This window comes from Puma concolor, chromosome B1 (genome assembly GCF_028749965.1).
Source record: "Puma concolor isolate L17-30 chromosome B1, mPumCon1.1.hap2, whole genome shotgun sequence".
Classification (NCBI taxonomy): domain Eukaryota; kingdom Metazoa; phylum Chordata; class Mammalia; order Carnivora; family Felidae; genus Puma; species Puma concolor.
In genome coordinates this window covers 87,226,099-87,251,294 of record NC_141670.1, presented here as the reverse complement: position 1 = coordinate 87,251,294, position 25,196 = coordinate 87,226,099, and the positions used below count along the sequence as shown (strand labels likewise).

Below are 25,196 nucleotides of genomic sequence, written 5' to 3'. Positions count from 1 at the left end.
CCAGGTTTTGTGGGCAGGAAGCAGCCTGACCATGTGCTGGGCTTTCTGTGCGGCCACCACCATCACCTGCCTCTGAGATTACTTCTCTTTTGATGGAAAGTTCCAGACAGATGCTGATAAGGCAGCAAGCCCACTTCATCGGTGTAGGAAAGCAACAGATGGCCGCACGTGGGGAAAGTCAGGCAAACCCAAAGAGTAGCCAGAGAGTCATCAACGAATAGCACAAAACAAATCTGGTTGTGAAAGTTACTTTATAAAGAAAAAAGGAAAAAGGAGGGGGAAAGGCCTATCATTTTTAAGAAACCTTTCAGAGACTAGTGCTCGGTGAATGTCCTTGCCCGGGGCAGGGGAAGGAGGGCCATGGTCACAGCTGGAGGGAGGGCTGGGTTCCACTGTACTTCCTGTGTCATGTGGGGTGTGGGGTCGGGGCAGCCGTTGTGACCCTGATGTGCAGTCTTTGTGTGGCACAATACAAATGACCTTTCTTTATTTTCCTCATCTATAAAATGGGAATGCGTTCACCCCCAGACTTCAGGGACTTCAACAAAAGGGAGTTATGAGCACATATGACACATTTTAACATTAGGAAAATGGCTCTCTGTCAATTTCTCTAAAGAAATTTGGACACCCTTGAGTCTGTTGTGAGCATCTTCAAGGAGCTGTTTATTGGGCTTTCCTTTTTTCTGGGTACAAAGGAAGTTAAAAAAATATATTTTTTTAAACATTTATTCATTTTTGAGAGACAGAGACAGAGTGTGAGTAGGGGAGGGGCAGAGAGAGAGAGGGAGACACAGAATCTGAAGCAGGGTCCAGGCTCGGAGCTGTCAGCACAGAGCCCGAGGACTGTGAGATCATGATCTGAGCTGAAGTTGGACACTTAGCCCTTAACTGACTGAGCCACCCAGCCGCCCCAAAGGAAGTTTTAAAGACTATGAATAGGGGTGCCTGGGTGGCTCAGTCGGTTAAGCTTCCAACTTCAGCTCAGGTCACGATCTCGCGGTCCATGAGTTCGAGCCCCGCGTCGGGCTCTGGGCTGATGGCTCAGAGCCTGGAGCCTGCTTCCGATTCTGTGTCTCCCTCTCTCTCTGCCCCTTCCCCGTTCATGCTCTGTCTCTGTCTCAAAAGTAAATAAACGTTAAAAAAAAAAAAAAAAGACTATGAATAATAGGAAAAGAAATAAAGGCAAACACTAGTGTTTCCAGAATAGTGGCAAAGACATTACAACTCTTTGCATCCCAAATAGCACTACTACGTACTCCCAATACACTGAGAACGTATCGGTCTGGGAACGGGGATATCTGGATACTAGTCTGGGTCCCGCACTCATTGGCTGTTTGACGTTGACTAAGGCACCTCATCCATGGGGTTAGTGGAGCCAAGAGGTGGAGACCAGAGCCAGCCGGCACTAATCGGGTTCTCCCGCCTGCTGCTCAGGCTACCACAGCACTTTGTAGCACTCTGCCTGTCTTCCTTGGGAAAAATGGGGCTAATACTAACATGCTGTGTTTCTATGGTCTTTTTACACTTTCGTTTTCTGATCAGTTACGGTGACTTGTATTGTGACATTTTAATTGTTTCACACATTGAAGACAATAAGGAAGAAAGAATGCAAAATTTTGACCCTGAGGAACAATTACTGCGTAATCATATCCTTCGGAAGTAGGGAAAAGAACGCACAACTTTCCCAATCTTACACTTGAGGATTTATAAACAATTTCTATTTTGCATCTAAACTGGAGCTATTAAAAAGGTAAGCTACAAATACACACACACACACACACACACACACACACACAGAATTTGGTTAAAAACTTGTGGAAAAAGAAGATGGGTACACCAGGATGTCAGAGCTTTGTATCTTTAAACATTTGAATCAGAAAATTTTCCTTGGTTCTAATTCTGTTGTCACCAGGGCAAACTCTTGATTATTTTAATTCCTGTACATTTGCCTACAAGGAGCAAACATGCTGGCCAGAGAAATGTGAGTTTCTTTTGTTTGTGGTATGTATGTATATATATGTATACACACATACACAGGAGTTGATGGATTAAAATTTTTTTTAATGTTTATTGATTTTTGGGAGAGAGAGAGTGAGCGAGGGAGGGGCAGAAAGAGAGGGAGACACAGAATCCAAAGCAGGTTCCAGGCTCCGAGCTGTCAGCACAGAGCCATCGCGATGCAGGGCTCGAACCCGTGAACTGCGAGATCATGACCTGAGCGGAAGTTGGATGCTTAACTGACTGAGCCACCCAGGTGCCCCATGATGGATTTTATTTTGAATGTTTTTATTTATTTTTGCGACAGAGAGAGACAGAGCATGAGCAGGGGAGGGGCAGAAAGAGATGGAGACACAGAATCAGAAGCAGACTCCAAGCTCTGAGCTGTCAGCACAGAGCCCGACGCAGGGCTCGAACTCACAGACTGTGAGATCATGACCTGAGCTGAAGTCGGACGCTTAACTGACTGAGCCACCCAGGTGCCCCTGGATTTTATTTTTAGAAATCAGATTCATTGGCTCAAAAAAGTCAGTGTTATGAAAAAGGATGGAGAACTGTTTTTTTTTTTTTTTTTTTTTTAAGTTTATTATTCTTGAGAGATAGAGACAGAGCATGAGCAGGGGAGGGGCAGAGAGAGAGAAGGAGACAGAATCTGAAGCAGGCTCCAGGCTCTGAGATGTCAGCACAGAGCCGGACATGGGGCTTGAACTCACAAACTGCGAGATCATGACCTGAGCCGAAGCCAGACGCTTAACCGACTGAGCCACCCAGGCGCCCCATAGAACTGTTCTATATTAAGAGTCTTAAGGGGCATAAAAAACCAGATGGCAATGTGGGATCCTCGATCAAATCCTGCTTGGAAAAAACCAGCTATGGAAGACATTTGGGAGACGATAAGGACAATCTGAATATAAAGTGAGAATTAGATGATATTGAGGGAATTAATGTTCATTGTGTCGTGTGATAACGATCTTGTGGCTAGGGAAGAGATTCTTGGGAGCTGCGTGTTGAGAGGTTGAGGGGTGAAGTAGCTAATGTGTCGAACTTATTTGGACAAGTACGCACGTCAGGCATATATGGCAAAGTGTGTATTTATTCGCCGTACTCCTGGTCTACTTTTGTTTGATAACGTTCATAACGAGAAGTTTCAAAATCATTTCTATGAGTTAAAACCTGAAATCGGTTTCTTGGCAGTGGTGAAGATCTGTTTCAAGTCGAGCACTACAGGCCTGACTGTTGGGCCACAGCACCCGTGCTGGCCCGGCAGGGACACCTGGGCCCCACTTGGGTGCATGCTGCCATAATCGCCTCCACCTGTCACGTGAAATCACGCAGGTCGTGGCAGCTTCCCCAGAGGACACCAGAGTGGTGTCAAATGTCCTTGGAACTTCAAAAAGAGACTAGAGGAGAAGACTGGAGAGAGAAGAGGGGAAAAAATGAAAAAGAAAATCTAGCGACAGAGGGCTGGCTATACAAACAAGTAGCCGTGTTCCGTTCCCTGGCGCTTCCCCTCCCCCCACGGCCCTTTGCAGGGTTGCAGGTGGGTGGGGTGAGGCCAAAAAGGTCATTAATAAGGAAAGAATCAGGTCATTTGTTTTTCACCCTTTGTCTCCAGACACAGCTTTCCTTGAAAAGAAGGGTCAAGGGCTTCCGAGTGCTCCTTAACTTTCAGCAACAAAATACATCTCACGGGGCAGATGCCTGGTGACTTCCTAGAAAGAAGATATTTATTCTCCACCTCTTCCCCCACCACACATTCACGCATTGGGATTTCAAGAAGGTCAGTAAGATTACATCTAAGAAATCATCTTGAAGGAGAAGGAGATGCCATTCATTCCGTGCACAATGCGTTTTCGTGTGAATGAAACTACGTGGTTTTGACTACTTGGGAAGTACTCAACTCTCCTCGGCTTCAAGATTTTATTTCTGTTTATCAGCCTTCCCGCCCTCCACCCCCGTCAGTTCCTTTTTCAACCTCCTGTTCTCTGGTGGAGTGCTAAGCCCTTATCGCTGGGACAAAGCACGGTGTCATACTGTTTTCTCCATGCTGTCATGTGCCAGCCAGTCTGGAACCACAGTGCCCCATCGGTAGGGCCGGGCTGTGACTCAGTCAAACGCATTCTTCCTCTTGGTTTGTATCTATTAAAACTCACCTTTGTTTTGGATCTGTTTCTGATGATGACTTTATTGTTTTTGTGGCTTTTTTTTTTTTTTTTTTTGCTTAACCCAGGTAGTTTTGTGTGGTTTTACTATGCCTTTTCGAGTTTCATGGAAGTCTCAGGGACAGGTCTCCTAAAGGGGAGGAGTGGATTCACATGTGTGTGATTCATTAAGGAAGGTCCCCCCTGGAGGGTAATCGGAACGGAGTGGGGAAGGACAAGAAGCCAAGTGAAGGGACTTCAGGCAAAGTCCGGGTGTTTGCCTGAGGCCGCAGGGGAGCTCTGGAGGACCTAAATCGTATCTCAGGGCTTGTCCAGGAAGCTGAACTATCTTCTCACACACTTGCACTAGCGACTTGTTGACTAATGTTGATCTGGAGAAATGTAAACCTCTAAGCATTTCCAACAATCTGTGGATGGTGCGGGCGGAGCAAGGGCTGGAAGTAAGGTGTGCGTGGATTGTGTGTGTGTGCGCGTGTGTGTACGTAAGTGTACATGGACAGTGTCCACTATAGTGGGGCAAGACCCCTTTGTTACTTTTCCTTCCATATATCCCTTGAGGATTCTTTTTTTTTTTTTTTTTAATATTAATGTTTACTTATTTTTGAGAGAGAGAGAGAGGGAGGGGGGAGGGGCAGAAAGAGAGGGAAACACAGAATCCAAAGCAGGCTCCAGGCTCCAAGCTGTCAGCACAGAGCCCAACGCAGGGCTTGAACCCACAGACTGCAAGATCATGACCTGAGCTGAAGTTGGAAGCTTTACCGACTGAGCCACCCAGACGCCCCTCTTTTTTTTTTTAATGAAAATTTTACTATCAGTTTTCCAAGTCCTCTGAATGAACCAGTTGAAATGGAACAGTTATGGCACATGATTCCACAAATGGACTTCATTACGTTCCTTTCAAAGCTGGCTTTTTCTCTTCCCTTTGCTACATCCCTTGGGGTGAAAATTTAGAAAGTTTTAGTTGTGTGGTTGAGTTAAAAAGACTGGGAATGGTTGATCTCCACTGTTAAATAGTTAATGATATCAAGAATTTTGAGACAAGAACTGCAGTTAACCAATTAAAACCCAGGCATATCTGTTTAATTAAAGCTGGAGACCCAGTGACAACCCTAAAATAAACTATACTTGGGGGGGGGGGTTGATTCAGATAATGATCTTTTATTTGTTTTCTTTTCTTTAAAAGTGGTATGTCAACATCACTTCATTTCTACATTTCCGAGTTCTGTACATAATTCTTAAAAGGAAATAAGCAATGCTCAATGTACAAAGTAAAAACAGAAAACTAGAAAAATCTGAATAAAATGGAGCAAGTTGCCATAGGTCATACAGTACAAATTAGTCATTAGATGTCATCTGAAGTGCGATACCACTGCTGTGATGATGAGTTAAAGAATGAAATAAAAATACTCTATTTTAAACAAACAGTATATATATATTTATATGTATATTTTTTTACAGATAGTAGACCCAGTGATATCTGCAGTATTGTAAAAACTTATTTACAAATAACTTTTTTAGACATTACATATACATCAGCACCGTAGTAAAAACAAAAACAAAAACAAAAACAAAACGACCTTATTAAAATCTACCTCTCTATTTAGTTGGTCCCAGTACTAAGCATTTGGAGGAAGCTTTTACAAGGTAATGGAGCCCCCTTCTCTCCATCAGCCACCCCCAGTTTCTCATCGTTGCTTATATATTTGTTTCCTGTACCTTTCAGAAAAAGGTAATTATGCTTTCTGTCTTCTTGTTTGTTTACTTTGCGTATTTTTTTTGTTTTTTGTTTTTTTTTTGGTTTTTATCTGTTTCCACTCAAGAGTTTCCCTGGTGGTGGCCCCTCCCCAGGCAAGGGGCTTACGGTTGCCTGCCACCACCTCTTCCCAGGGTACAGCCTCTGCCTGGGCTCTCACCCACCCGGCCTCCCCTGCTCTCCATCCTGCCCCTTGCTCAGGAGATCCACTTCCTTGGGACGTGGCGAGCAAGCCAAGGGCAGTGTTTGCTTGCCTGCCTGTCTCCATCCTCTGGCCCCAGCTTCCCATTCGAGCCCCCTTCTCGGGACCCCCTCTGAGTACAGCCAGTCCAGCCTCCCACAGCCTTGGCCCACATGTGGCACAGCGGGGTGCATGTGAGTGTACAGAGGGAGCCAGGCTTTCGGACACGGAGCAGGTGGGTGGTGGGAGAAAAGCACACGCCATTCTTACTCTGGATAATAATTATGCCACATGGCCTCCAAAAACGGGACAGTGGGAACAGCAGCAAGGACTAAAAAGACAAGCCTTACAGGAAGTGGTAGAGGTCGTCATCCCTTCTGACAGACTTCGCTTAGGGCACCGACAGACTTCGCTTAGGGCAGATTGGAGTGATTTACAAAGAGAACGACTGTACAGGACTTTCTGAGCGGATTACTTTGCCCATATGGGAGGAATTGTATCTTCCTTCTTTTCATCATCAAAATGTGTAAGGTGGGGCAATTGATTTTTCAGTTCCTTGTCTCTCAGTGTTTTAGATTTGTCTTTCCAGTGAGTAGGGATTAAGGGCAAGGCCAATTTCAGAGCCACACCCCTGGGGTTTTTCCAAAGGGAGCCAGAGTCAGCGACCATCGGGGCCATTCCTCCCAGGGTGTCCCAGAAGTGTCAGGTGTGGCTCCTATAAACCCACCGTCGAACATCAGAGGGGCCTGCTCAGTTCCGGGCGGAGAATATTCACTCGACTACATGTTAGAGCAAAAAAACTCCAGTGTTGCCTTTGCATTTCAGGCACGGTCTACGTTCTTGCGTTTATTCTGATTCTGCCCAGGCCCCCTAAAGACAAAAGCTTCATTTCTTCTGGAATAGTCTGTAAGGAAAAGCAGGGGCAGGATGGGGTGGAGGCAAGAGGGAACAGGGTGGGGAGGGGTGTGGGGAAAGACGACACAGCATCCAGTCGGGGTCTCTCCACCCCGTGGCCACCGGAAATAGATGTGAGCTGCCTGGACGTTATCAGTATCGCACCGAGGCCCCAGGAGGCTCCAGCCCAACTGCCCCGGGGAACCGTCACCACAGTCACCAGCAGAGGGCTGCCTCCCCCAAGACTGCCGGACAGACCCTTCTCTAGGCTCACGTGGCTTTCCTTGAGAGGCAGCTAGCAGCAACGCCTCTAAAATTCCTGAGGGTCATCACGGGCAGCAGACAGGCTTGTAAGATCCTTTGTAGTCTCCCTGTGACATCTCACTGTTCTTCGTGTCCACCCTCCAAACACAGTAGCACGTCTTGACGCCTGACAGCTCTTTCCAGCCAGAGTTCAGCGCACTTCTGACCTGCGCTCTTGGCCTGTGCCACCACCCAGCAGCCTCCGTGGGATTCTTCCCGGCCCCGGGCTCTGCGGTCTCCGGAGCTGGGCCAGGAGGGGCTGACGGGCACCCCACACCGGGCAGCAGAGTGACGGGCTGGAGCAGCTCTCCCTGGGCCGGGCGGGCACAGGGAGTGTGGGGCCGAGGGGCTTCAGATCTGTCTTCCCCACCTGCCTCCAGTGTGTCTCCCTCTCTCGCAGCAGGGACCTGCGTGGCGTGTTGTCTTGAGTGCTGTGTGAAAATCAGGTGAAACGAGGCCCAGTGGGGGCTGCGATTGGCACCTGGATCTTTCACTGTGGGCCAGCTGCAGTTTTGCTCAGTTTCCGTGGGTCAAAAAAACGAAAAACAGGGATGGCTCAACATCCTGTTTCTTTCTCACGTTTTAAGCTTTCAGCACTAGAGTTGTGGCTCTTGGGGCCTCCTCTTGACTAGGGGTTCCCAAACAACTCATCGAGCTCCTGCATCCACTCATCCCCCGGGCCCCCTTTGATGATGGAGTCCACGAGGTCTGCACTGTCCGAGAGGCCGGGGAAGGAAGCCCCGGCGGCTTCGCCGCTGTAATTGTATGCCATGTCCTGAGGGGGGTTCCGCTCGTAGGCCTGGCTCTGGCCGCTTGGGGCGAAGCTGCCACTGGGCATCTGCTGCTGTGCCGGGGGCTGGCTGAACGCTGGCATGCCGGGGACACCCTGGCTTAGGCCGGACATGACCATCGGCCTGGCCTGGCCGCCGCCTTGCTGCCCCGGGAGCGGTGGCATCATCTGCCGACCCATGGCAGCTGGGTTGAGGGTTCTCACCGCGCCGGTGTTAGCATCCACAACCTGGCCCAGTCCCTGTGGGAAGTGTTGCTTGGTCAGCCTCGGCTGGCCAGCCTGAAGTGGGTAGCTCGCACCGTTGTTGAATGATCCCAGTTCTCCACTAGTCCTCCCAGGCATTCCCTGTAAGCTCCTCTGTTGCCAGCTCTGTGTTCCCTGCTGGACCGTGCCCATGATGCCCTGCAGCCTCGGTGGGCCCTGGGGCCTCGGCAGAGCCTGGCTCACGGGCCCTTTCATCTGCTGGTGCTGTTGGCTTATGGCCGAGTTCACCAGCATGCTCTGTCCAAAGCCACTCACCATGCCAACCCCTTGCCCGGAGGCGGGCTGCCTTGGCCCCTGGGCTTGGTTGTGTGCGATGCTCATGCCACTTTGGTTTGGGTGCTGCAACATTTGGGTCATTCCTGGGCTCATACTGTACATTCCGGGTTGGCTGGTAGGTGTGTTACTATAAGGGGCCAGTCCCATCTCCGACTGGGCTGCTGCCGTGGCTATTGTCCCTGGGTTCTGGGAGGGTCCCATTCCCATCATGCCCGCATTCTGTGCCATCAACCGTGATGTTCGAATGCTCTGGAGGGCTGCTTGGCTTCTCACGGCTGCTATATCCTGGGGAGAACCTGCAGGCCGAAAAAAATGGACCCATTCACTCATCTCAATATGCACGTTACTGTAACACGTCGCTGGAGTTTTCTTTAGGAATGACCAAGTTCTTTTATATGAAAAGATCCACAAAAGTGATTATTTTTCTGACGGTAACATATGCTGATTACAAAAAATTTGTAGGACGCTGAAAAGTACAAAAGTACTTAAATACCCACCATCAGAGATAACCACCACTAACTGTTTTACAGACACATGAAAATAGGGATCCTACTGGCTACTGGACACGTGCTTTTGTAGTTGTCTTGATAACTCTGTGATTATTATTTTCACTTGCAGAAGCAAGATGTTTCTCACTCTTCTGGATAGGATGCCACCCTCAACCGATCAGATACCATTTTTCTTGGAGGTGAGCGGGAATTCACCTCCTGGGCTAAATTAAGAAGAAATGGCCGATCACTTTGTGTTTTCTCTTTGTGATGTGGAACACGGTTCAGTAGAGAATACTATCAATAAAGACCATTAGACTAATTTCCCTTAAGACTTGAGTAGGATTTGAGAGGTTAAAGGCCACTGCTCCTGCTAAGAAGCTATTTCGACAGATGGGACACTTTTTGGATCCACTCTCTAGATTTCCACACGCTCCAGACTGTCTGAATCATAACATGTCAGTGCACAATGGCCAGCTTCCTGAGCTAGAAAAAGAAATCATCCTGCTACTTGCTCTTTGGCAATGAACTTTATGCATTTCTCCAGCAAAGTCCACTCACTCCTTCAAATCGGCAGTGACTACTTCTCTCAGCAGATTGCTAACATGGTTTTTAATGATGCTGTTTAAAAGTTGGCCAGAGTCTGAATGCCAAGTCCCTCAACTCTAATTAGGCGTTTGAGTGAGTCCTTCTTTACATGTTCCTAAGAAATTTCCAAATCAGCCAAGAGAATAGAAATGTCACCCTGAGAACCCCAGTCAATGCTGTAAAGGGCTAGGAGGTGCACAAAAATGAGTTTTTCCTATGTCCCAGCTAATGACTGAGTCTCTAAGACCAAAAAAAATAGTTTTTTTTTCCTGGACATTTAAAAAAGATGCAGCCTGGGGGCCAATCAATATTATAAGCAAATGTGATACTACCTGCAACTGGGATGAGATGGGATGAAAAGCCAGACGAGAACAGTCTAACCTTGTTAAGCTTGGCACCTTGGCAGATAAGTGTGTTTCTGTCTTCCTGATGGGGTTATTGATTTCTGGGCAGCAACTATGTCTCCATATTTTCTTTCTTTCTTAAAGAAAGAAAATTATGGGAATTTTGATTATGACTTAAGTTTTTGTGGCCTGAGATCAATATCATGCTGCATTGAGAAATGAAATGGTTACTGTGGGGAAACCCGAAAGGGCTGGAGAGATCCCTAGAAATGTTTCGGTTTTCTGTTTTAAGCTTCATATATCGAAGTGATTTAAAAAAAAAAAATCAAAAGTTCCTGTTAAACACTGGATGGTGGTATATATTGTCTGTAATCTTGTTACGAAGTTTTGTGACCTTAACGACTAAATTTGTATCGACTGCATGGCCAATCTGATCAACTGTGGTGAAATGGGTTATTGAGTTGTTTGTAAAAAAAAAAAAAAATTTAAGGAGAAAATATTGCTGGCTCAGAGGCTGATTGGCTAGACCCAAATTGCATAAACAGACTGATGAGCTGCTGGAAAGAGACAAAAAGACTTCCATTTTTTTTTTTTTTTTTTTTGGACATTTTTGTTGTATGTTTATAATGGATATGTTGAGGGACTGGATATGGTCTGGGCTACTTTTGTGAATGACAAATAGGTTCCTTTCTTTAGAGGACAGAAATGCTGCAATGCCTTTTAAGAGGTATTAAAGCATTAATCCGAGCCAACCTTTATCTTTAGTATAAAGTGACTGTGCTACCTAGGTGTAACTCTAATGAATAACAAAAAAAGGCATTTTAAAACCAGCAATCAGCTCCGTATTTTCATCCTAGGTACAAAGAAACAAACCCTTTTTATTAATCTAGTTTTATGCCTTCAGTAATTTTATTTATTTATTTAGAAAGCTTATTTATTTTGAGATAGAGAGAGAGAAAGAGAGAGCACAGGGGAGGGGCAGAGAGAGAGAAGGACAGAATCCCAAGCAGGCTCTGCACCACCAGTGAGGAGCTTGATGCGGGGCTCGAACTCACAAACCGTGAGATCGTGACCTGAGCCGAGTTCAAGAGTCGGAAGCTTAACTGACTGAGCCACCCAGGTGCCTGACCTTCAATAATTTTAAATATATATAGAAAAAAATGCAAATGTGTCCAAATAATTACCTTGTCTTTATCTGATTACTATATAGGTTAAATAACAGACTAATTTTCTTCTTCTTCTTCTTTATTTTTGTCTAAAACGGATACTATTGTGGGACACTGTACTCAAGTTAATTTTCTTATCCACTGGTTAATATCACCATGTGAAAATCTTCCATATTCAAATAGAGATCACATGCAATTTTTTCTTAAAAGGGTCTGTTTTCGCTTTTTACTCACAGGAAGCCTATATTTGTGAAAAATAAGCATTTCTCCATAGGCATGCAACATTGCCCAGAGGCACCATACTCAGTAAGAGAAAGATAGTCATTAAACCTTTGAAATGTGTAGTGGCGGAGTATGCGTACGTTCCCAAGTAAGTGATTCCTAACGAAACTCTCCAAGGACAGTATTTCTTATCTATACCAATTTGCTATTTTCCTAGATACACACTATTATGATATCTAGGGTGTTAGTAAAATAAAATAGAGAAGAGAGTGAAAAAAGAAAAAAAGTGCCTCATTTAGCTCAGGGACCGCACCATGGCCCTGGGTGTTCAACTTAAGTACAGATAAATTTCCAGGTTGATTACCTGTGGGGTGGAGTTTTAGAAAAGTTCAAAGAGTAGAACTTTTAACCTGGACCCAAGGCATACAGAATAACTCATAATACAGAGGAAGCATTAAATGTTGGTGGGTCCCTTTATTCCCAAAGATAATAAATGAATTACGAACCTAGAAAATGCAAGGGCCACTATGCTGGGTTTATAAGATTTTGTATTTTTAATTAGTTCTTGATATAAATCACCAGTTGGTAAAGTGTGGCCCTTGGGCCAGCAGCAGCAGCAAGGACTTCTGGAAGCTTGTTAGAATGCAAATTCTCTGGCCTGACTTCAGACCTCTGGAATCAGAGACTCTGGGGGTGGGGCCAGGCCATGTGTGCTTTTACAGGCTCCGCTGGTGATTCTGATGCAGCTAACGTTTGAGAACTACTTGTAGAAACCTAGGAAGGCTCTGTGTCTGCAGCAAAAATTATGCGTGTAACGGTGACCATTTCCACACCCCCTCTACCCATGACCAAGTGAGAAACAGAATTCTTCAAAGAATATCGGCACTGATTTAACACACATAACACCTGTGCACAGCTTCATTCCTTTTGTCCTCCCCTGGGTCAAGTCCAAAGGGGTCTGATACATGTGTTCCAGGGGTGGAAGGGAGTGGTAGCTACTCAGGCCACTGCCTTTCCACAGGCAATCTTCACTGAGATCTGGCCGTGAACACCAGTGGCTTTCAGACTCTTTAAACCACTACTCACAGCATGTGATCCAGTATATACACATACTGGTCTACAACAGAAACAAAAGTTTCCCTTATTATGATACACTCTCATCATTTTTCTATTATATTCCTTTTAAAAAAAATGTTGGCTGGGATCCATTATCTTTACAACCTACTTGTGTGTTGCAACCCAAAGATTGAACAATGCTACCCGAGATCATGAATTTTTCACCCCCTGTGAATTTTTCACAGTCTACGAGAAGGGTAGCACTTGCGACATGCCACACAAAGTCTGTATTCGTTTATATATATATGCATATTTATATGCAAGGGGCCCCATAGCTTCTGGCAGATTCTTAAAGCGACCGGCGACCGGTAACACTTGAGAAATTAGGACCCAGGATCTAGGTCCCATGAAAAGGGCAGAGGATGGGAATTAGGGTTTCTGCTACTAGGCGACCCCTCTAGCTCCCTGAAAAGTCCTGTGATGAGTCTGGGATGGTTGTCAGGCTGATCCTCTACCCCATACAAGACCCTCAGGGGTGCTCTCTATTGGAGATGGAAGGGATCAATATTTGAGTGGACTTTATACTTCATAAAGGAATGATAACACTGAGCACACAATATGCCCCTTGCTACTGGGTCATGAGTCATCAGGGTTTCTGCAAAGGGCAGCAGGATCAAGACAGTCCAGTCAAACTCAAGGCGCTTTGGTCTTCTAGATTCAGCAGAGATTGGTGGTTGCTGCAAGCCAGATTCTTCCCAAGTGGACGTCTGAAGTGGGGGCTGTGGCGAGCTGACATGCTGGGATTAGCGAGAAGGATGTGGCACAGGACTGTTCCTCCCATGCTCCCTGAGATGACGATCCAGACAAAGACAAGGCTGATGGTGGACTAGCCAGGCACCAGTAGGTCCCCGTTGGCTGTTAAACTATTGAAATACTTGTGTATCGTTGGTAAAGAACAGTTACCCCAACCCTGCCCCCCACAGCCACTCTGACCCCTGCCGGGGCCAACCAGGGCCTCTCTGTGACGACGCAGCCACCAAAAGGTTAATGCCTGCCACAGCAGAGGGCTCCAAAAATGCATTCTGACTGACTGGCACCCTCAGTTTTAACATATTTTTAATATTACCTGAACCCAAACACAGCACAGAAGGCAATGTCACTGGCTACACGCTCGCTCACACTTCACGGCTGGAAGGTATAAAACGGAAGAGGTGTGCACTGGCCTCACCTTGAAACTGATTGACCTGCTGCACTGGGTATGGATTCCGTTGCTGTTGGAGGTGCTGGCGGGGTAAATGTGATTGCTGCAGCTGCTAGAACGACAGGACAAGGACAGGGAGGTGACATGGGGAGAGACGATTAAATATTGTGGCGGTTTTGAGGAAGGCAGTTTTTTCAAAAACTAAACTTTGTGTTGAGGAATCAGGTGCATCCGGGCAAGTGTGCAAAGCATGGCTCTGATGGATTTTCACAAAATGAACACATCCTGTAGCAACATAAGCAGCATGTAGATCAAGAAACTGAGCACCGCTAGCATTCCCCTCATGCCCCTTTCCAGTCACGACCCACCGCAGGGACCCACTTCATCTGACCAGGGAGCCACCTAACAGTGCAGACTAGTGACATCTGCTTTTGTGCTTCGTATAAATGGATTCATACAACGTATTGGTGTCTGGCTTCTTGCATTCATCATTATATTTATGAGGTTCATCCGTGTTGATGCGTGTAGTTGTGGCCTGTTCACTGTCACTGTTGAGTAGTATTCCTTCCTATGAATGAATACACCATGGCTTACTTATCTACCTATTCTACTCATGATGGGCATTTAGAGTGGTTCCTGTTTTGGGCTGTCACAAATACTGCTGCTATGTACATCGTTGCACGTACCTTTCGGTGACTACCTGGCATATCTGATGTGTAGACTTGCTGGCTCCCAAGGAGTGCGTATCGAGGGAGCCAGTCTTGGCTTTGACTTTCCAACATCAGCTTGCATGTCTTCCTTAGCACTGTGGGACCCAGCTCAAGGGACGAGCAACTGATTTTTAATGACCTAAATAGCTGCTTCCGGTATAGGAAGATGGGATTCTCAGGGGCTATAAAAAAGGCTAATCTTATTCCCACCAGGCCACACTGCCTGTAAAATACATCTCCGCAAGTAAAATATACAGCGTTTAGTGCCTTAAGGAAACCGCGTGGGACTCCACATGTACCAGGAGCCAGAGGCTTGTGATTTTTGTCTTTCTTCTTCCACTCGCGGGGATTTTGCGCTGCCGGAGCTGTTACCAATCTACTGGAAAGGCTATTATGATCATTACCATGCTGTATGTGAAAAGGGAAAGAAAATAAGGGTGAGGTGGAAAGAGCAGAGAAAGGGGTTTTAGTTCCCAGTCTGCCGTCAAGTAGCTGCGTGACCTTTGGCATGTCATTTAACCTCCTTCTGCAGCTGCTGAATATTCATTGAGCACCTTTCATCCGCAAGGGCTTATAAAGAACGTAGACCAAGGGCCCTGCTCTTTAAAGTGTTCATTATAAAAATAACACACATTGGTCACTTCTTAACACATGTGTTTATTTCTATTTTTTCTTCTTTGTTTTTGTTTCTGGGCAGCTCTACAATTTTCTTTCTCTTTCTTTCTTTCTTTTTTTTCTTTTCTTTTCTTTTCCTCCACAAGGCCAGCCAGCACTCTGGCAACCAAAGAAAAGAAAAGCCTCTGCCCCGTTCACCTCATCCTGGGGTGCTTACCATAGTGTTTTGCACAAAGTGTTGAAATTAATTAATTGTATAGATAAAGTATAGACAAGAAACCATGCTAATCTTTTAGGCAGCAATATAAGGGCATTATTGAGTAAGCTTCTCCTCAGCCAAACTTCTCATATTATGTAAGAACTTAAGTGTCCACACTGACTGGGCAGAAGCCCTGGGGTGCCCTGTGGTCGGCTGGGGGTGGGGGCCTCCTGTTCCAGTCCCGGGGCTGTGCCTCTCTGGCTCTGCAATCTCTGATACTTCACATGAGCTCCCTGGCCTCCAGTTTCTTCATAGGTAAAATAAAAAAGCCTCCGTGATCACCAATATTTCTTTCCAGTCTAAAATTCTGAGTTCGGTTGAACCTTTGTGAATAGATGTGAAGTGCCGTGCTCCAAGTAAGGCATTACGTGTCAACTCACACCTGCCTTCAGCCGGCTCTGTCCTGATTTCTAAAGCCACTGGAGTCATTGTAAAGTTCCCAAAGACAGGCAAGATCCCAAATCCTTCTGTTCTCCCTCCCAAGTCCTTTCAGGAAATCCCAGGACCTCCAACATGCTGCTTTCAAAACTGCTATTACTAGGCACTTTCACCGCTGCTGCAGAGACCAAGAACATCAGCTCAGCATTGGTAGGGCAACATTCGTTCTCAAAACACAAAGGCTGACAACCCACCACACGTAGACCCCCCCAACAGCCTGCACGGACAAGCTCCATCTCTGGGCACGGGCAGGCTGCTGCACTGAGTTGCTTCCATGCAGCCCCTCAGTTTCGCTTCTGGGCTAGTCCCACTGATGGCTGGCAGTCGTGGCCCCAGCTCTGACATCACAGTCCGTGACACCAGGGTCACGTGACAGGTCACCACATACGCGTGTACAGTTGCCGAAGAATTTTCCACACATTACTCTATGTCGTCCTTAAAATGGTTATCAGAGGAAGGCCGGGAAATTATTAAACCTAACCTGGCAGATGAGGAGAGTGGGGGAAGAGGTTTTTCCAGAATCAGACCACAAGCAAAAGGTGGGACACATCTGGAGGCTGAGTAAAATTCTTTCCTTGGTCCCTCTTCATTTCTTGGTGCCCACAACCTGCTAAGGAATGATACCATTTCCCCATCTTTTCCAAGGGGCCCTGGATCTCTCTGTGTGTCGGCTCCTTGTCTGGGCACTCTCCTGGGGCAGCTCTCCCTCCACTCTTGTGCTTCCCTCCTTGTCCCCTGGGGTTTGGCTGCCCTCGCTGAGTGGGGACAGCCCTGGCTAGCACAACTGCGTTTGCCTGGTTACCCAGGCTCCTATTTGCGCCTTGGTCAGAGCACACACATCAGAGGCCATCGCTCACAGTATCAGGCGCACCTGAAGTTTCCCGGGATTGGCCAAGGAGAGGATTTACAAAGCCCAGCTTCCCCTCGGCGGCTTCATTTATCACTGCCTGAGAGATATTAGCACGGTTCCTTGTCACACACCTTATGCAGGGTGAGAGGGAGAGAGGTTTGTTTGTACAAGAGGTGCCAGGCGGCTGACTGACCTTGGTAAAAAGGGAGATAATTACACAGCTGCTCAGGAACAAAAGCAGAGAAGGGAACATAAGCGAACTGTGTTCAACAGTACAATTTTTCTATTTGGGAGATGGCTGGTGTTACTCTGAACTGCTCTTAGTAGGGACCTCAACATGCCTGTGTCCCACGTGGTATCTTGTAAATATGGGGTAGAGGAGGCTTGATAAGTTTCCAGAATTCTGATTATATTAGGAACCTTCTAGGAGGGGAACTGTAGGGCAGAGCTTTGTTGGGCTTTAAGCCTTGGAAGACAACCTCACGCCTACCTCCTATAAGAGAGAGAGAGAGATGTCCTGTGCAGACTCCCACAGGAGCCATGTAGGGATCTCTTGTGGAAGGCCTCACGCCTTTCCTGGGATAATAATCCTGAATCAGGCATGGGCATCTTGAAAAACAAAACACATTGAAACCTACAGAAGCAGCTCTCAGGGAAGGCTTTCTTTCGGAGCTGGAGGAATTCTATGGCGAGGGTGGACAAAGATGCCTACGGTAAGATTTATTCGTGTTAGGCCTTCCTTTAACTCAAAGATTTCTTGAGCTGTTTTAAAGCTGTTGGGAATTTTCTTAAGTTTGCACCCTTTCTGTGACCCCGGGTTCAGGTTTCCAGGTAGTTCTGTAGGCCCTATTATTCTGCTATTGTTCCTGTCCCATTGTTCATGACCAATTCTGCAGAATTCTCCTCAATCCCTCCTCCTGACATTTTCCTTCAAGAAACAAAGTTCTCTGAGTTATTTTCTTTTTTTCTTCATGCTGGAAATATTAGCCTCTATGAAGAATGTGAGGCAGCCTCCCTACCCCCATACTGATTGCGCAGACCCTTGTGCCAGAAACCAGAAGAAAAGAAGGCAGGCTTGAATCGAAGAAATGTCTCTGGCAAACAGGCCTTCAAACTGGTGGCAGAAGCCTGTCTTTTAAGAACAAACTAATTCATTCTAAGAAAAAGCCGAACTAATGGAAAGGTCCAAATTCTGCAGATTCTTCGGCGATCTGGGGAATGCTAGACTGTGAATCTCTTGACAAAGGACACGAACTGGAACTCTCTCGCAGACACAGGGCACCGAATAAATGCCTGCTGAATGAATGAATCATGTTACCTGCTCGGCTAGAATCTGCTGCTGCTGCTGCTGCTGCTGCTGCTGCCTTTGCTCCCGCAGGAACTGTTGCTTCTGCTGCTCCATCAACTGGGCCCGCTGATCAATGAGCATCTGTTTCATGAGGGCTGCCTGGGGCTGGCCGCCTAGGAAGCCAGGGCCCGCGGGACTGGCTCCGGAGACCATGCCGCCCGAGCCTGGGGGCACGGAGGACTGCATGGGGCCTGTGGTCCGGGGAAGTCCAACTGGGTGCTGTTCCTGGGAGGAGAAGAAGAGAAGAGAATGCAGAGATTTCATATTTGAGAGGAAGCATGGGGGCAGGGGCCCCAGCTTGCGGGCCTGCGGGGTCCTGAGTGGCACGCATTCTATTCCCACAAAACCCACCCAGTGGTCCTCAAATCTGGCCTTACCACCGTGGAACTGGAGAGATACAAGGGAACGGTAATGGAGCACGGCTCTGGGAAATCTGACAGCAAGGCCAGTCTGTTTTGGATGAGACTTATGACGGGACAAAGGCTGGATGTTCAGCTAACATTCTGCGTTCCTCCAAAGGAAAGGGAAGAAGACTTCAGGCTGGGATCACCTTAAGTCTGGAAGAGACAGCGTGCCCCTACCTCTTAATCTTTAGTGTCTACTTGGCCTAAATGGACTTCTTCTTAGCTAGTAGGAGAGATATTTACAGAAGAATTCTGGAATTTATCAATCAGTAGATTTACTAATTAATGGAATTCCAATTAATTGTGACATTTGAAAGCTTTGCTGCATGTAAAAACAAAATTCCTGCTAGCGGGGGTCGTTGATGGTGAGAGCTGGGAGTGCGTTGCACTGAACAAAGATACGTAATCTCCTGACATCTTTAATATACTTTTTTAAAGTTTACTTATTTTGAGTGAGATATAGAGCAAGTGAGCAGGGGTGGGGCAGAGAGAGAGGGAGAGAGAGAGAGAGAGAGAGAGAGAGAGAGAATCCCAAACAGGCACCGATGTGGGGCTCAAACCCACGAACCGTGAGATCATGACCTGAGCCAAAGTCAAAAGCCAGTCGTTTAACCGACTGAACCACCCGGGCGCCCCCGACATCTTTAAAAATAGGGCTGAGCCTCCTGTGTCTGGGACAATTTATAATGTGTGGGTTAATTTGGGTCTTCTGATTCTACAGTTGTCTCAGTCAAATGATGGCAACTTTTAAGGACTGGTTCTTAAGGAGTAGGGAGTAAAGTAGAGACCTACTCACAGAGTCAAGTGACTACTTGGAGAATGTGCTCACAGGGAAAGCCTGTAACAGCCAGTGTTCACCGGGGAAAATATGGTATGTGAGCATAAAATTCAGCTTCTAGATAGTTCCTTTCTTATTCATCTACCAAGCAAGTGCTGTCTGAATATTCTGCCTTTTAATTCATTCACATTTCAAGTAATTCATCTGAACACAGAGGATCGGATGTCTGAGATGAACACAGATTAAATGGGCACACATGTAAGGACGTATCCATAGTGTGAGGTACCATCATGTCACCAAAATAATACAAAATGAATATGAATAAGTCTAAAGTTATTTAAATATTTTTGTATCCAAGCAAACTGGATTTTAATATTTTTTTCCTACTTCTGCCCTGCTACCTCTTTGGTATGGATACAATCATGCTGGCACTGTCCTCTCAAAACATGAGTTTGATCCCTGGCTCTCCTAGAGACACAGTCCTGGATCTTATTCCCCACAGCCTGGGTTTGTGTACCTTCCCTCTGCTGTGTGATGCTCAGCCGTCGGTGCTTTTCTTCCCAGCCTAAACTGGGTCTTCAGCTACTCTTCTTTCCTCCCTCCACCCACACAAACACAACAAAACAAGCAAAGCAGACAAAAACCTACTTCTCTTGCCCTGGAAACAAGAGGCCGAGAAGTCCTGGACAGTTAGTGCAGTAGCCCAGGTCACACTTAGCAAATGGAAGAATTGGAAACAGCAGAACTGGAACCCTGATCTTGAGCTGAAATTGAGTATTCCTTCTGCTAGCACGGGCCTTTACGAGACTGTGGGGCTGTGGTGCCAAATATACACCTGAGAATTGCTTGTAGACTAAATACATAGCGTGTCTTCCACAAGTGTCCTGGGTTCTACTTTTCAAACGGAAGTGTTATTGCAAAACCCTTTTTGTCTTTGCGGATTTCCTCTACAGACGATTATCAGGTAGAGAGCCGTGAAATATCTATGTTAAAAAGAACTTAGACTCCCAAAGGCCAGGAGCCTTTATGCTACCAAAAAGTTTACTTTAGGCCCAAGCCCCACAGGCATCACAATGTTTCAGAGTCTCCCCTTTTCCCTCAATAATTGCTGCCTGTTTCCAAGCCCTTCTTTCCAATGGGATAAAGCTGCTTCTTGCCACCTTTAGGAACAAATGGCTGATTGACTTAACACTTTAACAAACAAATTCACACTGAAGTATAAACAGTTAACCAATCAAAAAAAAAAAAATACAGGTACACCGTTTTTTTTTTTTCCTGTGTATTTCAGTATATTTGACACTTTCCAGTTTTTTCTTAAAAATTTTTAAGTTTATTTGAGAGCGGGGGAGAGAGAGCGCGAGCATGCGTGGGGGAGGGGCAGAGAGAGAGAGAGGGAGAGAGAATATCCCAAGCAGGCTCTGCACTGCCAGTGCAGGCCCCACTCGGGGCTCAATCTCACAAAGGACAAGACCATGACCTGAGCCAAAATCAAGAGTCGGTTGTTTGAGTGACTGAGCCACTCAGCCACCCTAATATTTTCCAGTTTTGATAAGGAGGAGAGGAGAAAGAAAATGAGACCCAAGGGAAGATAAAGTTTGCTTCATCTAGTTTTATGAGGGCTGGTCTGGGCTGGCCCAGGCTGGCCCTGTTTATCTTTGGGCACTTTGAGATATTCTGGTCCTGTGTGACCAGCCCTGCCTAGCTGGGGCGCATGCCCAGAAGTGGTAAGTAGTAACCATTGCTTTCCCAGCCTTTTCTCCACCCTGGAAAGAAAGGGAGAGGCAAATGAAGTGATGATGTTGCTATATCCAACCACTTTTGGCCCTTGTCTTCCTGGGGCAAAAAGAAATACTTCAGAAGCACAGTGTGGGGAGGGGGTGGGGGATGGGACTTTCCCAAAGAGATAGTTAGGTTATTACTTCCCAGGATTATGTATCTCTCCAAATGACCCCCTCCCAAAGGTTTTGGTTTCGGGTTTCTTGCTGAAGATCTGAAGACCTAGGGGACAGGAGGGCTATGTGCATTTTTAAGGGCTTGCCTTCCATATGAAACATCCCTGAATCTAGGTTGATACACCTTGAGTACTTTCCCAACAAGCTCTCCTGCATTCAGCAGCAGGTGAGTGACACCACAGGCCCCACCTCAAGCGTGTCTTCCAAAGTGCAAAGCCCTCCAAGTGACTTGCCTTACAAATGGAGCTGCCTGGCCATTAACTGTTTCATATTACATGGCAGCTTTTAACCTCCAGTCTAAGAGAGCTTAATGAGCAATCGCTTGTCGAATTTCAGGATTTCAAGCCACCGCTCTTGTTTCTAAGGAGGACACACACTGTGTGTGCAATTAGAGAAAACCAGGCTGAGCTTTCGTCAGAGAAATGTAATGCCTTGAAGCCAAATGATGCAGTATTTTTAGTTTTAATTACTGGCTCGTTCTCCACCCCACCCCCTGCCCAGCGACCTCCCTTGCCTTCTACCAAGAATCTTAACTCACTAGCTTCCCCTAAGAAATCCAACTGGCTTCATAGATCTTCATTACTCCCCAAACCTTCCCACTCTTCAGTAAAATAAAGGGAGGGGGGAAAAATCAAAACTAGTGAACCCATTTTACATAGCTCCTTCCTCGGGGAAAAGATCTTAGCAATTTTCTAAGGGCTGGAGAGAGGTAGGAGGTGTAAAAAAAACACCCTACCTCCTCCAAAGAGGCAGTTTTCTACTTCAAAAAACAGCTGTGGTAAAAATATCTCCCAAGAGCAGCCAGCTGTTTATTTATAAATCTGTGCGTAGCCAGCTTTATTTCTCTTAAGTGTTTTCAAGAACAAGCGTAGTGTTTGGGTGAGAGGGGCCGGGATTTCTGGCGGCGACCCAGGAGCGCCGGCTCCGGGGAGGGGGCTCACAAAAGGCTGCAGGTGAGGCCCCGGGGAGCTGGGACCTAGGGGACAACTGGCTGCCGGACGCCCGGGGCTTCAGCCTTTTCCCGGAGGTGGAGGAACAAGGAGCAGCTGCTGTTCTCCCCCTGCCCCAGCAGATGGTGGTGTCAGCCCGGCGCTCCGGATTGCAGCGCCAGCTCCGCCCGCGCCCCCCCCCCCCCCCCCCGCAGATGGCTTAATCATGACTCCTGTTCCTCCCCCCCCCCACCCCGCCCCCCGCCCCGCGCGTCTGGGCGGACGCTGCGAACGTGGAGCCAGGCAGTCAAGTGTTACTGCGTACAGCAGGTAGCCTGGCAACTGAGAGCATAATACCGAGCAGATGGTGTTCGCACGGCGTGATGGACATCACACACGACAGCCTGAGACAATCCAGGAATTCCCTGGTGACTCGAGGCCCTCTTTACACAAAATGAGTTCTCTCTCCATTGCCGTGTATCTCTGGGGTTATCTCCCCCCGCCCCCCTCCCCGATTGACACCGAACTGGTTTCTTATTACCGACTTTCCTTCCAGCCCGAGGGGAGGGAGATTTCAGGTCGGGGTGGGGGGAGGCCGGGGAAGGAAACGGAAGGGCTGGGAGCTGGAGGAGATGGGGGGGTGGGGGTGGGGGTGGCGGTGGCACCCGGAGAGGGGAGGGCGAGTGGCTTGCACCAGCCCCCGGGGCTGACCGTCCGAGAGGAGCAGAGTTCCCCGCAGCCCGGCTGCACAAAGCCGGCGCGGGAGGGCGGCGCTGAGGGCGGCCTCGGCTCAGTCTGCAATCACATGGCCCACGAACAGCCTAAATGAAATTTAGGATTTTACTTAAAAAGTCCCCTGGGGCGTAATTTAGCCTCTTGACTCGAGCCTATATGCTTACAAGTCCTTAGGGGGCTCTAAGAAGTCAGGAGTGGGGCGGCAGGCCCGAAGATGCCTCTCAGCGCCGGCGTCTCTAACAAAGAAACCGCCAAGGCGGTCCCGGGCGCGGGCGAGTTGCCCCGCGGCCGCCGAGGTCCTCAGCCCGCGCGCGCTGCCTTTGAGCCCGAGAGCCGGGCGCGCTCAGGGGGCGGATTTCCCAGGCCCCTGGCACACAGTGCGTGCCTGGGGCCAGGAAGTAAATGCATGCGGAAGGCAAGCGACGAGAGAGGAGGGCTGTTCACGTAGGAAAAAGTAAAAATGATAAAATGGATGTCCCAGAAAAGATATCTGTGCTTTTCACACACATTGAACTGGATCAAATATTAGGAAAAAAAAAAAAAAAATCTCCAGCCCAAACGGAATATTGCCTAGATTCTATACATCAAGAGGCTCGTGTGTCTAACCAATCACCAGTATCCAGAGGCTTTAAGTTTTAAGTTTCAGAAGAAGGAAGCGTTTTCAAAGGAGGAAAGCTAACGTTTCACGCAGAACATCACACTTGCTGGGAAAGAGTTCAGCAGTTTTATGTCAGAGAGCAGCACAGGATGAATCCGAAGCCCTCTGCAGCCTGTATGGAGGCATCTGGCTGTGACTTCGGGAGGCTCAGGGTGGTGAACCGGCATTCTGAGGCCCTGGGAAGCCATGTGACCTCTCAGTTTCAGTCCCCACCTCCTCAAATGAAAATCATACTGATAAGACTCCTCCCTTGACAGTAGAAACTTTGGAGAAGAAAGAGGTATAGAAAGAAAATGGTTAAGCAGATGCTCAAATCTCTCCCACTTCCAGTTTGGGCAGTTCAGAAACAATTATGGGCTAAATTAAGTGAGAGGTTCTGAAAGTGTGGTTCCAGGATCAGTAGCATGAGCATCTCCTGGGAGCTTGTAAGAAATGCAAATTCTCAGGCTCCACCCCAGGCCTACTGAATTGGAGCCCCTGGGAGCAGTTTCACATGCCCTCCTGGTAACTAAGATGCCCTACTGTTTGAGAATCACTGGGGCAAATACTAGTTCTGGTTTGTGGGCACTGACTGCAACCTGGGGCATCTGAGCTCTCTGTCCCTGATTTAGATGGCAAACCCTGCACTTTAAAAAGCAAGTCAGAGTGCTGAGTTGCTTTTAGGTTTTTATTGCAAGTTCTTCAGCATTTGGAACAAAACTCTTAAATTTTCAGAGGGCTGCTCAGGCAATGCAACCCCAAGAATTCTGAAAGGAGCCCATGGCCATGATTCTTCCAGGAAGGTCGGGACTCCTGCAACTTCGCTGTGCAGGCTGAACAGCAGCCAAGATTAAGGAAGGGGTGAGGCCACTGAACTCCCTTGCTCAGGCGGGAAGCATAAACATCGCTAGACTTCCCATCTCTTGGTCTGATGTATGGTAGAACTTTGGAAAGCTATGATTTGAGGAGGGTTCTCTCTGTTGGAAAAGGTTCTTCAAACTTGGGAGAAAACCAGAAGCAACAATGGAAGAAGACAAGTTGCACTTATGGGGCACCTACTGGATGCTTTCACTTGCATAATTAAACACATTTTGTTGATTAAGAAAACCTGAGTCTCTGAGTGGTTAAGGAACTTGTCTGATGACCCACAGCTGGTGATGGTGTCTTTGGGATTCTCACTCACCCACTGACTGAAACGTGCATCAGGTCTAAATTGAGCAGACCACCCAAGAGGGCTGTGGACTAAAGAGAAGTGGGAAGGGGGTGGAAGGGAGAGAGGAATGGGCATAGAATAAAAAGGTACAGACTCTACAGGGATCAAAGGATGAAGCTGAAAGAGCACAAAAATATGCATCATTTTTTTTTACATGTTGCCTGATACCCCAAATTAGGATGCTTCTATGGTATCGACTTTGACATTTAAAGAAAGGGCATAAGATTAGACCATTCAACCATAAGTAGAAGGAAGGAACAAAATAAAAGAAAACCTTAGAATTTTCTTTGAAGTTGATCAGGTGTCAGGGCAGAAACTTGGTTTCAGGATGGTGGCTTCATTTACAGACATTCTTTGTCCTCGTCCAGAACAGTTTTTCACTGTGGGTCTGGAGCTTACAATAAATTCACAGCAGAACCCCAACAGGCCCCACCCCATATAAAACCCTCTCTTTCTGCAGATTATTGAAGAAGGTTGGATAAAAAGATTTGTTTTATGATCTGTGGTGGTTGTGTCCCCATGACGATTGAGTTTTAAGGCACTTTGCCAATTTAGGAAGCTTATCGCTGAAACAGCAGAAACTTGAGACCCAGTGGTAAGCCTGCTAAATGGGTTCAGCAAAGTTCTTCTTTCCACCGGGAA

The 25,196-nt window shown here is 47.1% G+C and overlaps 1 protein-coding gene and 1 long non-coding RNA gene across 3 annotated transcripts in view; one reads left to right on the top strand and one right to left on the bottom strand.

The window, feature by feature from the left end:
- The first annotated feature begins 3 nt into the window (after positions 1 to 3).
- Positions 4 to 4,163, top strand: LOC147581748 (uncharacterized). Its single transcript, XR_015250215.1, has 2 exons — positions 4 to 2,140; positions 2,368 to 4,163. It is a non-coding gene; the product is annotated as an uncharacterized LOC147581748 (long non-coding RNA).
- Positions 4,164 to 5,298: 1,135 nt separating this feature from the next.
- MAML3 (mastermind like transcriptional coactivator 3) overlaps positions 5,299 to 25,196 on the bottom strand; it is a 418,575-nt gene continuing 398,677 nt past the window's right edge. Inside the window, exons 3-5 of one of the 2 annotated variants that reach the window (XM_086704197.1) lie at positions 17,877 to 18,131; positions 13,714 to 13,798; positions 5,299 to 8,917 (exon numbers count right to left, since the gene is read on the bottom strand). In XM_086704197.1, the coding sequence (XP_086560323.1) occupies positions 7,920 to 8,917; positions 13,714 to 13,798; positions 17,877 to 18,131 (1,338 nt within the window). In that variant the 3' untranslated portion in view covers positions 5,299 to 7,919. The remainder of the gene's footprint in view (positions 8,918 to 13,713; positions 13,799 to 17,876; positions 18,132 to 25,196) is intronic. The other variant, XM_086704198.1, reaches the window with a different exon arrangement.